The sequence below is a fragment of the Neolamprologus brichardi genome, chromosome 2 (assembly GCF_056152115.1).
Source record: "Neolamprologus brichardi isolate AB-2024 chromosome 2, ASM5615211v1, whole genome shotgun sequence".
In the NCBI taxonomy this organism is placed as follows: domain Eukaryota; kingdom Metazoa; phylum Chordata; class Actinopteri; order Cichliformes; family Cichlidae; genus Neolamprologus; species Neolamprologus brichardi.
The window spans coordinates 11225332-11240732 of NC_142105.1; the positions used below are offsets into that span (position 1 = coordinate 11225332).

Below are 15401 nucleotides of genomic sequence, written 5' to 3' on the forward strand. Positions count from 1 at the left end.
GAAAGGCAAAACTGTTTTTAGCAGAAAGAAACCAGTCCCAGTATCAGGGATGGGGCAAAGGCACGCTATGGAAGAGAGCCACAGATTAAAAAGAAGAAACACTCAGTGCACCGTGGGAAGATTTGTGCGAATAGCAGCTTCATTGAGTTGTGTTGCTAGATGCTGCCCTCTAGTGGGTGCTGTGAGCCCTCAGAGGGAAGTTCAGGTGAAAATAACCAACAGCTTTCACTGTAGTTATGAGAGTGACTTCAGAGCTCCAGGTTCTTATCAGCTGACTGCAGGCAGAAGGTCAACGCCTGTCTGCAATTCTACTGAAGCCAGAGTCTTCGCTTTAGGCCTCAGATATGACACGAAAATCAGCTCTCGTAGCACGTGTCGACATCACGGAGTGTTTATCTGACAGCAGGCCATTATCGCTAAGTAGACGAGTTGTCACATGACAAGTCACATGAATGTCACATTATTCTGAGAAGAGCCGATTCAGAAAAGGAGAGCAGTGCGATTAAAAGCTTTTATTTATGTACAATAAGAAATTTCTGGCTCCCTGTCATGTGGAATGGCAGCGAACATATTTACACATATTTACATGTCAGGGTTTTAAAAAAACAATCAATCCTGTTATAATTTTAATCTGACTTCAGAGCGAAACTCCAAAGCTTTTAACTGCAGTCTGTGGAAAGTTTGTTAGCAGGAGGTTTAATTATAAACTTGTAAAACTCACTTTTCTTAATATAAGAAACACACAAACAAATGTACAAGAGGACGTTAGTGTGCAACACACATACAGTCCGCATGGAAGTCTACATTTCATGTTATGACTCTGTGGATGTGCCATTTTCAACATAAACGGGATTTTAAAGTACAGAACTAAAAACTAAAACTAAAACTCATTAAAATGATGCGTTTTATCATTTTGAATATATGTAAGGTACATCCAGTTCATAAAGTAAACCTACAACTAAGAGGTAACAGAATATGTTGACCCTCTGCTTGTATTGAAAATGTCAAACTCATCTTTTCACATTGACTTGGTCAACTGAGCTTATCTCTCCGAGATAAAGTGCAGCACATAAAGGCCAGATAAACACTTCTACATGTGGAGGTTACAAAGGGAAATAGCTAAGTTATACATGAGATCTGTTTAAAAATCTTTTAGCTGATCGTATTCAGTATGAAACATTACGCACTGATGACTACACATGACATCTATGTCAGTTTTACTCCTCATCACCGGACTTCCTTTCTTTTCCCTACAGATCACCAATCACATGCTAACAGTGCGCTACTGTGTATTAACACAATATTACTGTGCACATCACCTCCATACTGACCGTCTTTTTCACAGGAAGTTCAGACTTGCCCCAAAAACAAACCTCGGAGGAACACACAGAGTTCTTTGGTAAATATGCAGCAAAGAAAAATTCAACTTCAGTAAAATTCTGACATCAACATGTCATTCAACTATTATACTACACATAACAAGATTACTTTTTGATACTGATTTTTGATTTGACCAATCATTGCAATTCACCTGAAACTGATCCAATTTAGAAAACTAAAAATAGTTCCACACAATCACTCTGCAGCACCAACACTAAAATCTTTAATCTCTGAATAACTCTAGCAGCATTGCGTAACATCGCTGGCCACCGGTGTAATAAAACTGTCTGTGTGACTGTGAGCTAAAGGTTTGATCAGATGACTTACACTGTCACCGGTGTCTCGTCTCAGAGACATTGGGCTCTATTTGCTTTGTGCTCATTTTTCCAAGTAACTCAGTGTGACTCCTTTAATTAGTAAAATGTGTCCTAAAGACCCCTGAAGAACCGCAGAGAGAGTTCATAGGTCAGGAACATGGTGGAGCTCATCGGGAAGCCTCGGATGGCGTTCACTGATGCTCCCCTGAAGAACACCTGAACATTAAAAAAAAGAGAAAGTTGGAATTAAATATGTTAAACTGTCTACACACATCTGTTATCATTCCAGATCTTTGGTGCCGTGCTGACAGGAAACACGAGTGAAGGTGAACACAGCCCACAGACCGCAGTGTTACGTTGATTTTGCTTTGGGGACGCTGGCCTGTAGTAACCCAACTCACTAGCCTCTGTTCACATCAACAGTCCAGTTTACTTTCTCAGAACCTGACCCCTCCTGATTTCTGGACACTGCGATAGCTTGTCTACAGTTTTCAACCTTTGACATTATGAACAGCATGGGTCGGACACACAGATGCAACATTTGCTCGTCTCAGGCCAGGACACCAGCCGTGTGGCAAATGCTGACCTGACATAACCCCACATAAGGTTTTCTGCAGCATGTAGCCCGTTTTATTTTATAAGAGGATATTTTTTTACGACGAGGAGTTTTGCTTTTTCATCCTGTGCAGGTCTTAGCAAAATTATTAGACCACCCCCCAAAGTAAGGTTTGTTGCCACAGCTGGACTAAACTAAGAATACTGATAATTACTGCAACTATCAGCAGTATGAACGGCCTCTTTCATGGAAATGATATTTTTAATCCTAAAATATAATTCTTGTTGTTGTCCATGTTAGGGTCTAGAAATCTCTGGAGGTGCAGGATGAGTGGAAACACCAAAGCGCAACTTTCAGCAGCATCTCTGACATCACTTTTGGTGTTGGCGGTGACAAAGGCAGGTGTAACAGGCCTTTTAAGCCTCGCTGGGGAAGAGGTTTCATGCCAAGTATCTGGTGAGAATTTTTTTCTTGTAATTTAAATATTTTCAGCAGAAACATTTGAGGAACCAAAAAGTGAACTTCAAACATGTGAGAGCATTCAGTCTGCTTATTGGACAGATGTCTGTAGCAGCTATATGGCCCATTGATGCCCAGAGAGTGTCATGACTTACCCATGTGGAGGCGTGTCATCGAGGCTCAGTTTGGTAAGATGTTTGTAAAATTTCTTTCTTTTTCTTTTTTTTAAATAGGTATTCATACAATTTCAGGGACAACATGTTGACCCAAGCACACACAACATTCATTCAGGAAGCCCTGAATGAATGTTTGTCCATCAGAGAAACTACAGTGTGTCTGATGGACAAACTTTGTGCATCTTGGTTGAATTCTTCAGGCAGAAGCTTCAGTGTTCAAGCTGCGGTAACTTGTGTGCTCTGCTGGATTCTCAGATACAAAGCTCACATGGACACAGCTAAGTGTCCAAACACAGCGGGTAACTGAGTTTGCATGGTGTTTTTGCTGTTTGTGTGGAGCCAGATCGAGGTGCTTAAAAACAGTGTTCTTATAGTTTTGGCTGGTTGAAGTCATTACTCACCTGTACTCCCTCTGTCTTGTAGCTGTGGATGATGCAGTGTAAAATTCCCTTGTACTTCCTCTGCAGCTGAGCATCAGCCTGCATTCGACTCTTTACCACGTCGGTTGGTGTGGCTGTGACCCAGGAAATGGACCCTGAGAAAGAGGAGAGAGCTCTGAACTTCCTGCTGATGTCATGGTGCAAGGACTCTAAACCAGGTGGAAGTCACATATGGAACCAGACAAGGACTAGAGCAAACACATAACAAAATCTCAGACTGTAAAAGTCTCCTCTGATACTAAGATTTTGTCATTTTATTGTGTAGGACCAAAGATCACAGTTCAGCTTTTGGAACCTTTTAGGAAGTTTGCCAAAAATGAGGATCTTTAACCTCCTAAGACCCAAACTCTTCCCCAGCATGCATTTTTAATTTCTCTTTGATATTTGGGCATATTGGGGCCCGATGAATGCAAAAACAAAGAATTACCAGATTTATTTTTTTTTTACCTTATTTTTGTTTTTATGAAAAATAAGATTTTAAACAAATGAGGATATTTGTTTAAAATGTTGATAGAACAGTAGCAGTATAATGTCCCCGTAAGTGGATATCAGGCCCATGTAGAGCAAAATTGAGTATTTGGGGTGGCTGTAGCTCAGGTGGCAGAGCAGGTCAGCCACTAATCAGAAGATCGGTGGTTCAATCCCACGCTGCCTCCTGGCTGCATGCCAAATATCCTTGGGCAAGATACTAACCCCATGTTTGCCTACTGGTGGTGGCCAGAGGGCCCGGTGGCGCCAGTGTCCAGCAGCCTCGCCTCTGTCAGTGCGCCCCAGGGCAGCTGTGGCTACAACGTAGCTTGCCATTGCCAGTGTGTGAATGTGTGTGTGAATGGGTGGATGACTGAATGTAGTGTAAAGCGCTTTGGGGTCCTTAGGGACTGAGTAAAACGCTATACAAATGCAGGCCATTACCAGCATTTTGGTCTAAATAACCCAAAATGTGATGTCCACATATGTGGACGCCAAGTCCTAGGAGGTTAAATGAGGATTACAGGGCTCAGCACAAACTTCACATGCTGCATTCAGGCGCTCCTTATAACATCTGTAATAGATTCACTCACACAGCCAGCAGTAAAGAGGAAATGACTTGGCATCAGCTGATACACGAGTTTTTAAGGGTTATTTAGACTTTAAGACGTACAGAACATAATTAAAACATTTACTGTAACTCATTGTTGAAGGTTTGGAGGAAAAATCATCAGGATATTGTCCGAGTTTTAGTTCAACTACGACGGATTCAGGCCTAATGGGAGGCTAAACATGGCAGCATTTCAGATTTATGCCGCCCAGCTGACCGTTGCTCTCGCACTACATTTTTCACTCAGTCAGATGTTCACAGCTGGCTGGTCTGCATGTGGAGCCTGCTTTAACCTCTGAGACCAAACAACCCTGAAACTCCAGCCTCCGACTCCATGCATCCGTTTGCACCAGCCAGAACTTGATTGGTCTCAGATGTGTTTGCTCTAGCCAGAACTTGATTGGTCTCAGATGTGTTTGCTCATATTGATTTCTTGCTATTGCAGTTCTGTGGAACCTACGAATGAACAAAGATAAGGTCACATATAGAGTCTTCGTCAGGTTAATAACAGCCCACGGACGTCATTCAGAGGCTGGTCAGACAAACAGAAACCGCCCACAGCTCGGTCTGACCTGCTCGGATCAATACTGGTGTTTATGTACAGAGCAGAAGGTCTGGGACACAGCAGGACAATGATGTGTGTCAGCAGAGGAAAGTAAAGGAAAAATAAAGGTACTGAAAAAACAAAGTTACCTTTAGGTCTGGATTTTATCCCCAAACCCTCTGAACTGAATAATAACAGTGACCTATTTACAGCCAAACTGTCGGAGGCAATGATTCTCCACATTTTTGAGGCCGTTACAGTTCATACCTTGTTAACAGTGTGAACATTACAGCTTGAACCAAGTTTAAAAAGAACTTCATCACATTTTAACCTCAGTGTCATGAATTGTTAAAATAAGACACAACTGAAGAGCTGCGACATTTCATCAATAACTGAATCAGAGGAGCGAGGGCAAAGATAATGTGCAACTTTAGTTTTTTTGGACATTGAATAGATGCTTACAGTATCAATAATAGCACTGATCTGACCCCAAACTAAAAATATCTCAGACTTCTGTCATTTTATATAAGAAAAGAAAACAGTGTCAGCTGTTGTTCTACAGTACAGTTTTATCTGAGTCTATCAGTTCATAAACCTGAAGAAAAAAAAAAACCCAAAACACAAAAGTAACATACTCAAAGATTTATCACTTAATTGAATTACTGGTTTGTCCGTGCTCTAGTCCCATCTGACAGACCCAGAGTGATTTCTGGCCATCGTTCAGAAGTTCTTGATTTCTTGCCAAATTCCTTGTATTTGGGGGTTACTGGTGGCTCTGGTTGTGCAACAGTTTGGTTTAATGCCGACTGGCATCGGCGGGAGCGTTTACTTATATCTTATTAATAATTAACTTTTATTATCTCTGGGAGGTTCTGCCAGTGTAACTGTAACTGATACAAGTAGAGAAATATAAAGAGGTTTTAGCAAAAATACGAAAGAAGAAAACCTTATGATCTATTCGCTTTTATTCTCACATGTTCAGCTGACATCGACCCGCTCTGGTTCATTACTAACAGAAGGACAGCTCTGAAGAACAAGGTTATGTTAAGGTTAAAGCAGACACTTCAGGGTGTGTGAAGGGCTCAAAACATTTTCAAACGTGTCGGACTCTGAAATAAAACCTTATAAATAACAAAGGTTTTAATAGCAGGTTTAATTGTGCTCTGACTGTGCACCTAAGGCTCGTCTAATTCTTCTACCGCTGCAGCGTTGCCACATCACATCCAGTCCAGTCAGGCTCACATTGAAACTGCCACTTCAATCAGAAACACGCACTTCATTACCCTCCATGTTAGCACTGACTCAACATGCTGCTCTTCAGGAAAGCGTTGCCACGCCCCTCGTTAAAGGGTCAGAACTGCTGCATTGACATCACAGGTTAATGTTAGCTACTGTGTGTCCTAACAAAGTCATCAGCTTCCTCCCAAAGACCCAGAATCAGCACTTTGAGTACGGCCAGCTGTCTGTTCACTCCTTTTCTCCTTTGTTGTTAATTTGGTGCACAGTGACCCATCACCCAGCTCAGCGGTGAGTGGACGAGGAAAGAACTTCCACAAATGTTTTCCGGTACATCTGACTCACAGGTCTGTGGTAACAGGCATAAATTTAACTGACGTCTAAAGTCACCAATAACTCAAACAACGCTAATGACACTGAAAATATCAGAGGAAACTTTGTTTTGGTGACATTTACCTGCCAGTCCTCCTGCCAGCCAGATGGAACATGGATGTGGGCTTGAAGTGTCGTCCGGCCTCAGCAGGTCGCAGAAGATGGCGTAAGGGATGAAGTAGAGCGTGTATCCAGGTACGTCCCTCAGGATCATGGCTCCGGCTCCTCTGTACAGGCCCTGGAGGCCCTCGGTCTGCAGGATGCTGCTGATGCAGTGGATGGGCCCTCGGTACAGCTGCTGCTGGCTGGGAATGCTGACAGAGCGCAGGCGGATGTTGGTGCCATTCGACATGTTGCCCGCAAGGTGGAGGTTCTCTGTTTAAAAAACAAAAATATATGAGAGTGAAGTCAGTGAGCAAGTTAGTTAGGGATCTGCTTCATCCAGTTTGTTCTCCTCTACGTGTCCATCTCTGGGAACTTTAAGCAAAGGTGTTTCAACTTCAGGGGATTTTCAGTCTCAGCAGAATGTTTTTCAAACTTTTTTGTTTCTTTCTCACAGTCCAAAAACATTGGTGTCTGAAACACAGGAAGGTGCTCAAGTCTTTCCATATCACGTGGAAAAGAACCAACCGACAAACACAATACCGTTAATATGTAGCAGTCCTTTTACATTAGAGTGAAATGACTTTCTGTTTTAGTGACGGTGACCATACCAAGTATCGGGCTCAGTAAGTCAGTCATGCTAATTGCAGTATGTAATGCTGAGTTTACAGTGAAACGGTTTCCTGACCCTGGCTGAACTCGCTGACACTTTGCTCCATCATAAAAGAGTCGGCTCTATTCAAAGTCAAGTCCAAAGTATCACTGAGGAAGATAATGAAAGAAATGTGATTAATCCCAGTGACCGGTGGAAGATGTATGAGCCTGCCAAACACTGTAAACATGTAGAAAGCTATAAATGTCTGACTGGAATCCCTCTGTGCTCGGCTTTATTATTTTATTGTTTAACAGAAAGACGCAGGCCAGAAATCACAAGACCAAGAAACAATATAACGACAGACTTTATATTCATGCAAGAAAGGGTTCCTAACTGTGGAGAAAATTGACATTTAGTCCTTAAATCCATCATTCAAAGGTCCTAAAAATGCTACAAACACAGAAAAATGAGATTTTGTTAGAAAGGAAAAATCTCTGTACACAATATGACAGCACACTTAAAGACCAGGACCCTCTACCAGCACTGCATTGGTGCATATGAGGGATAAAGGGTTAATAAGTAGAACTGAAGGGAAACTGTGTTCTTCTAATGGCTCAGCTCCTCAGATCTCTCTTAGATGAACAGTTACCTCTATGGCAGCTGTTTATGGCCACTTTCATATTAAACGTTCTTTATTAATATTTACCATATGCTGCCAAACATCCTGATACACTTATAGATGCTGTAATGTTATTCTGTGTATCAGTGAATATCAGCATGTAGTTATGGAAAAAATAATACGAGCAGAAATGTTTTCTGCAGCATGTTTTGATGTCTGTGTCATCAGGACATATTCATATTGAGTTCTGAGGCTATGTTACCGTGACACTCAGTCTAGATAGGTCTTGCTCGATTTAGATAATAAATACAAAAGTAAACTATTTAACTATTTGACTATCAAAGACAGCAGCTCGGCGAAGAAGAAACTTTGTATCCCCAAAAGTTCATGATGTAATAAGAAGGAAACATTGCAGAACAGAAGCTGGAGCTGTGTCAGCATTTCATGTATTAATGTCCTCTGATGAACGCCACATGGCAGTTTGTGGCTGGCCGGTAATTAACGAGCAGAAAGGGCACAGCTTAACTCTCTTTGATGCGATCCTTAGTCAACTTGTTTTCTTTGAAATTTTTCCATCCATCCATTCGCTCCCGCTTATCCTTTTCAGGGTCGCGGGGGGCGCTGGAGCCTATCCCAGCTGTCATAGGGCGAGAGGCGGGGTACACCCTGGACAGGTCGCCAGTCTGTCGCAGGGCCAACACACAGGGACAGACAACCATTCGCACTCACATTCACTCGCACATTCACACCTAGTGGCAATTTGGATTATCCAATTAACCTATCCCCACAAGCTGCATGTCTTTGGACGGTGGGAGGAAGCCGGAGTACCCGGAGGGAGCCCACGCAAACACGGGGAGAACATGCAAACTCCACACAGAAAGACCCCGGCCTGATGGTGGAATTGAACTCAGGACCTTCTTGCTGTGCGGCAACAGTGCTAACCACCGTGCCACCGTGCTGCCTGCTTCCTCTGACAGGTGAATTCGGGACAAAGTTGTTACTATGCGGACAAGGCTGCTTTTTATCTGGGCGTGTGCTGTCTATGTGCCAAAATCTTAGAGAGGTTAAAAACAGCAAAACTTTTTTTTCAAGGCTAAGCTACGAAAACAAAAGGTCCCGATCTGAAAAAAGTGATCCCCACGTTACCTGCTAGAACCATCTGCGTTTGCATTTGCAGTCTGATCTTAACCAAATCCACTGGAGCTCCCAGGCTCACGGACATCAGTCCGGTCAGCATGCTGGCCATGGTCAGGTCCAACATGCTGCAGGGATGCTGCCCGTCACCATAGCGATAATTGCTTATGAGTCTTTGAGTGTTACTGAACAAGCCAAACACGGCAGAGTTGTAGACCGTGATGCTGGCCAGGGGGAAAGACATGCCCTTAAAGAATCCTGTGACCTGAAAAAGAGTCGAGAGGGAAGCAAGAAGGTCAGCACAACATGTGAAAAAACATACATATGCACGGGTAAAAGCAGGAAAAGTGAGGAGGGAACAGTAAAGAACTGTAAGTGAGGCGTTTACACTGATGACATGCACAGAATTAAATACGGGGTGCAGCTGCTGCCAAATAGTATGGAAACCTTTCCTCAGGCCAACCTGAGGAGGCGGTTACAGTCTGGGGAGACATATGGTGAGAATCAAACATAAATAAATCATGTGACCTCTGAGAGCAGCAGGCATGTGATTTGTAACAGACACACCGAAAACTTCTTATCATATGACACCCCAAAGAGATAAAACCGATAGATGCAGCTTAAATTCAACCTTTTGCACATATTTAGCCTCACCTAAATGTATTATTTTTCTGTAAAATAAGCTGCTATCATCACTCAGCTGGTTTAAGCTTTTCATGGTGGTGGTAAACAAAAGGTCCAGCTTAAAGCATCCAGCTGGGAAACTGGGTCACAGGAGAAATAAAGCGACTGGGAGCTGTGGAAACAACTTAAAGCGACAGAATGACTGTGGATGTTTGCATATTGTGCAGTTCTGGCTCTGAGCTGAACGTGGTTTTAGGTCCAATCCATGATGAAATGATTAACTCGATCTTAGATATGAGTGCTGTAGTTCTGATCGGGCTCTGAAGGACCACATTTTGTGTCCAGATCCTATAAATCTGTCCTAACCCTGGCTCTGAGGGACTCTCATGTACTGACCGGAGTTGTGTGGAAAAACACTGGGACAGATACAATATATCCAAGTTTCTGATTGCTGCCCTTACTTTACTTTTGACACAATTTATGAAATATTACTTCATAAACTGGAGTACTATGGTATTAGAGGAGTGGTGCTAGAGTGGGTCAGAAGTTATTTGAGAGACAGGCAACAATTTGTGAAGATTGGTGAATATCAATCAGAGTGCCTGGACATTGTTTGCGGAGTTCCACAGGGGTCAGTATTGGGACCAAAGCTGTTTATCCTCTATATCAATGATATATGTAAAACATCTGATATATTGCAGTTTATTTTATTTGCAGATGATACAAATATTTTTTGTGCTGGAGAGAATTCACAGCAGCTTTTGGAAATTGTCACACAAGAAATGATTAAACTAAAAACATGGTTTGACAGAAACAAGTTATCACTAAATTTGAAAAAAACTACATTTATGTTATTTGGAAATTGTAAAAAAGATGCCGGAGCAAAATTGTTAATAAACAATGTTGAAGTAGAGCAAGTTTCTGAAACAAAATTTCTGGGTGTGATAATAGATAACAAAATCTGCTGGAAACCTCACATAAAGCATATACAAGCTAAACTGTCAAGAAGCATCTCTGTACTGAGTAAAGTTAAACATTTTTTGCCTTCCAAATCACTCCGGGTACTTTACTGTTCACTTATATTGCCATATTTAGAATACTGTGTGGAAATCTGGGGAAATACATACAAAACTTCACTTCAACCACTATGTAAAACTCAGAAAAAAGCAATCAGGATTATTACTAAAGCAGGATTTAGAGACCACACTAACATCATGTTCTTGAAATTAAAAATACTGAAGTTTATGGATCTTATAAAATATAAAACTGCAAAAATTATGTACAAAGCCAGATACAATATGTTACCAGGAAATGTACAGAGAATGTTTTTTGACAGAGACGGGGACTATGCATTGAGGGGAAAATTAAATCTGAAGACTCTTAAAGCACGGACAAAGGTTAAAACCTTTTGTGTTACTATTTATGGGGTAAAACTGTGGAACAGTTTTACTGTGGACCTACAGCAATGTTCAAGCATTAGTCAGTTTAGTCAGTTTATAAAGATGTTTCGAAAACTGATTTTGGAAGAATATGAAACTGATAAAGTTGATCACCCATTGTATATATAACTATGCTAAATTGTATCTAAATTATATCTATCACTGTAGCTATGTTTATACATGTTCTCCTTGTTTATTGTGTGGGGTAAGTGATGATGGGAATTAGGTGACTAGTGGGATTCAATAGAATGTTAAGCATGGGGTAGGGATTAATAAGTATGTTATACTTCTTCCTACTCCATTTCAGACCTAATAATTGCCATTTCATGTAATTGAGACTCTGTTTGATTTATTTACTTTTATTTTTATTTATTTTTTTATTTTATTTTCTTTGTTTTATCTGAGCACATACGTGTGTGTATGTACACAGAGTAAATGCAAGTATGTGTACTTGTGTATATATTGTTTTTTTTTGTATATGTCTGAAATAAAGATACTACTACTACTACTACTACTGCCCAGAATTTGTCCTGCCATAGCTTCAGCCAAGTGAAAGACACAACAGAGCCAACAAAGCATTTGGTTAAATATACTGCAGGGTGAATGAAAAGCATATTTTCAAAGCATGTCAGATAACTTATTACAGTTTAAACTGTTTGGAGAGATGCAGAAATGGAGGAAAGAGAAGAAGTTTGAATGTTTACCGTTTCCTTCCTGTAGATGGTGAGGATGCAGTGCAGAGTGTTTTTGTAGCCATTCCCTGCCTGGAGCCGAGTCTGAAACAGTGCCACTGACTTTATTTAAACAAGTTATTTCCATATGAGGAATAAATAAAGTTGATTTGGGTTTTTTTTTCCCCGAATGTGAAACATAGGTTTTCAGATTTCTTATTTTGGAGTTTGTTGGACAAAAATATTCCGGCTTTTCACCTTGGAGTCATTGCACACATCTCTGACTGAAGACAGTTCATAACACTCACACTGGTTTTGAGCACATTCAGATCATTTCTGATAAATGCTTCCTTCCTTAGCTGCTACACATACTAAATTCTTTTTGGCAAAAGAAATCTGTGACATCAAAACATCAATTCAATTATAATTATAGGGAAGAAACTGACTCTGTGTGTCATACAAACCCACATCCTGATTTGTATGATGGATAAGGACGTAAATAAAAAAAGAATGGCCCAAAAGAATGTGCAACAGAGTGTATATGACTTGATGAGCTGCAGGCTTGTCCATTTTATAACAGCTATAACACAAAAGTAGAGGAATGCTGCAGTAAAATGATTCCAGAGGTCTGACATACTTTTACTGTATCCAGCGGATGGCCAACAACCACACTGGAAGCTCCTGCAGCCAAAACAAAAAGAAAAGAGGAATGAAGCACAAAATGCCAGAGAGAGAAAAACAGAGACAACTTTCCACAAAAATCTCAAGAGTTTTACTCATAACCAACATGCTGAAAGGCAACGTGTCTCAGGCAAAAACTAAAGCGTCTTAAACTGTTTTTACTGCAGGACATCAGACCTGCATGTTTGCAGTCAGGGCTTAAAGTTTACTTCAAATGAGCAGCCATCACAGGGGGGAACGCAAGCTACTGTGTGTGTGCATGCGTGGGTATCAAACACACACACACAACATACATGCCACAGGATCTCGCTCAGTTGTTGCCCAGATAAGAACCAGGAGTGCATGGCCACAGAATTTCTGTTAGTGTTCAGTGACTTCATAAAGTTACAAGAAGTGCGGGGAAAACTGATACTGCATAGTACTGCAGTATTTTGTGTGGCGATATTGTATCGATGCAAGGACACCAAATATCAAATAAAAAAAAACAAGAGGGTTTGCCGCACGCACCGCCATCAGGAAGCAGAGCAAGCGTAACATTACATTAAAACCATCCACACACAGCTTGATGAAGGTACCTCATGATTATTCCACCTTCTGTGACCAACTGGAGTGTGGAGACTAAATAATTACCCACAGCTTGAAGGTGTTGCACACTGAGCAAGACTTAGATCACATGGTGACGGCACAGGTGGGCCGATAGAAGCAAACCTATCTGCAAACAGTCACAGTCTGACTGGATTTTTAAAGGTTTTTAAATAACTTCTGTCTAATTTATGAATGCAAACAGACTGACAGCATGCTGCCACCAATCTGAAAGAGTCTTTATCATCGAGCACAACTTCAGGGGACTTGACTCAACTGGCTGCCAGCTGCTGGTGTTCTGATTATACTGCTATAGAACTGGAAGTTTGGTGGACATATCGCAAATATTAAAAATCACAGTGATTTCATATTGAATTAGTGCTTTGTTAGCAGTGTAACCCTGCAAAATTTATATACTTTTTTAAAAACGTCAGTTCACCTTTGCTGTGAAGGCAGTGAAACACAAAGTGAAGCTGCAAATGAGGCCGCACACGTTTCTTAATATTTTATAACATTCAGGGAAATCTGTGAGATATTCTTTAAGGTCTACTTCTAGCTTTCTATTCTTCTTCTTTTTTTAAAATTTAAATTTAATTGCATTTTGCAAAGCAGCCAAAAAACGTGAAATCTTGGTGATGACAGAAAAATGCAATGCGCCCCTGGACACTGTAGTTTAAAATCAGATTAGAAGTCCTGCACTTGAACCAAACTTGTGGGGGTTTTCTGAGTTCATCATCGGCCTCCAAAAAGCTTTTATTGATAGGATCACCGCTATTGCTTCAGCTGAACATTTGGAGAAAAGAAGTAGGTCTACATAGATTTTCGGCTCCAGCTCGTTGTGTAATCTTCTTTGTGACTGCAAAAGCTCGGGTGTGACTCTGACATCATAATAATGCAATGTCCAACTGGCAGCATGGCTTCACATTGCAAAATAAAGCAAAATTAATAAACCCAGAGACTGTCTTAGCTTTTCAGCTGGAGCTGGTTCCCATCCAAACCAGACTTGCTGAATATTAACAATGTCAGGGTTTTTCTGTGTTTTGTATTACAGCTGGGATTTAGAATATCACTATATGACAGCTTAAACAGATAATGTGCAGGGCTTTATGTACTTTTTTGTTTTTATATGTCAGGTTTTAATTTGTTTTACATCTTTTTATAATTTCGGTTTCATAGAATAATTCAAATAAAGCCCCTAGCGGCTAGCCCAGACACAGCACGCATTAAGCTTGGAAAAAGCGAATTTTTGTCCTTAGAATAAAAACGTGCGCAGACTGAATCCTGTAGACTGACCGAGGGGAGAGAGCATTCAGCGAGCAGCTTTCCGAGTAAACGGAGGCGGTGAGCCTGCGTTGCGGTGACACTGTGGGAACATGAGGGGTTCGGGTGGGGGTGGGAGTCTGCGCAGAGCCTCCATTGTTTATCTGGATGAGGATGCACGCGGAGCTCATGACGTTTTTTCCCCTGATAAACGTGTTTTTACAGTACAACAACGGAGGATTGTGCGTGTCTGTGGAGTTCTGTGTGAAGCTCACTGGACCCAAACAAACGCGCTGTTGAGCCTCCCTCCACCTCCCACGCATGCCCTCTTCAGTTCGCCCCACACACCCAACAAAGATCCACTGAAAACATTGACGGAGTGACGCATTGACGGAGTGTCGGACTGAGGAACTCACCTGCGATCCATCCTGCGATGAAATCATCCACGCGGAAACTTTTGGAGGTCTGCATCTTCCACTTGGAGCTGCTCTGCGCGCCCCACGCCAGTAATCTCACAGTCTGCGCGCTCTCCACGGGACAGAACACTTACTGCTGCCGGCTCCCAATGAGCATGTATCGGCTCAAACTTTTTTCACAAGAAGGGAAAAAAACAGCTTATAGAGGGTAACTCCGGGAGTTGTCACTAGCAACCAATCAGAGCAAAGCCTGAATCTGCGAGGCCGTTCTGCTGGCCAATCAGGAGTGAGCTATCCAAAGCTATGCGGCCTATAGAGAGGCCGGGATGGAAATGAGCCATGAGGAAAGCTGAGCAGATAAACAGATACTGCTGCACACTTTGACCTTTCTCCTAATTCACTTCAGCCTGCCCAATAAGAGTAAAACTCTTAAAGACGGACAAGAAAAAGTAACTTCCTGTATGTGCTGTAAAATGATCATCATGGATGTAATTAAAGCAGCTTGTGCTTATATTGATCTTCTATACACTTCATATATATGAATGGTAGAGTGTGATCAGTGACACAGCTGTGAAACAGAGCTGCACTCAAACAGACTGAGCTGGATAAAAATTGTCTGCTGAAGGGAAAAGTAAAAAAAAAAAAAACAATAATAAAGAGAACATCACAGAAGGTGTTTGATGAAGATCTGATTTCTTTAAAAACAAGAAGGGTTACAAC

General features: G+C 41.5%; 1 protein-coding gene across 1 annotated transcript; it reads right to left on the reverse strand.

Annotated features, from left to right (window-relative positions):
* Positions 1–497: 497 nt before the first annotated feature.
* slc25a48 (solute carrier family 25 member 48) lies at positions 498–14881 on the reverse strand. The gene is made up of 7 exons (XM_006797635.3): positions 14682–14881; positions 12380–12423; positions 11776–11847; positions 9021–9273; positions 6643–6933; positions 3290–3423; positions 498–1913 (listed from the first exon to the last, which is right to left on the reverse strand). Exons 1-7 carry the CDS (start codon positions 14734–14736, stop codon positions 1809–1811), a joined length of 954 nt encoding a protein of 317 aa, XP_006797698.1. The 5' UTR covers positions 14737–14881; the 3' UTR covers positions 498–1808.
* Positions 14882–15401: the final 520 nt, after the last annotated feature.

Excerpts from the sequence above, each read along its gene's own strand:
- slc25a48 (XM_006797635.3), bottom strand. The coding sequence starts at position 14,736 with ATGCAGACCTCCAAAAGTTTCCGCGTGGATGATTTCATCGCAGGATGG. Across the intron at positions 9,274-11,775 it reads CCATCTACAGGAAGGAAACG|GTCACAGGATTCTTTAAGGG; the intron begins GTAAACATTCAA and ends ACTCTTTTTCAG. Across the intron at positions 6,934-9,020 it reads AACGCAGATGGTTCTAGCAG|AGAACCTCCACCTTGCGGGC; the intron begins GTAACGTGGGGA and ends TTTTTTAAACAG.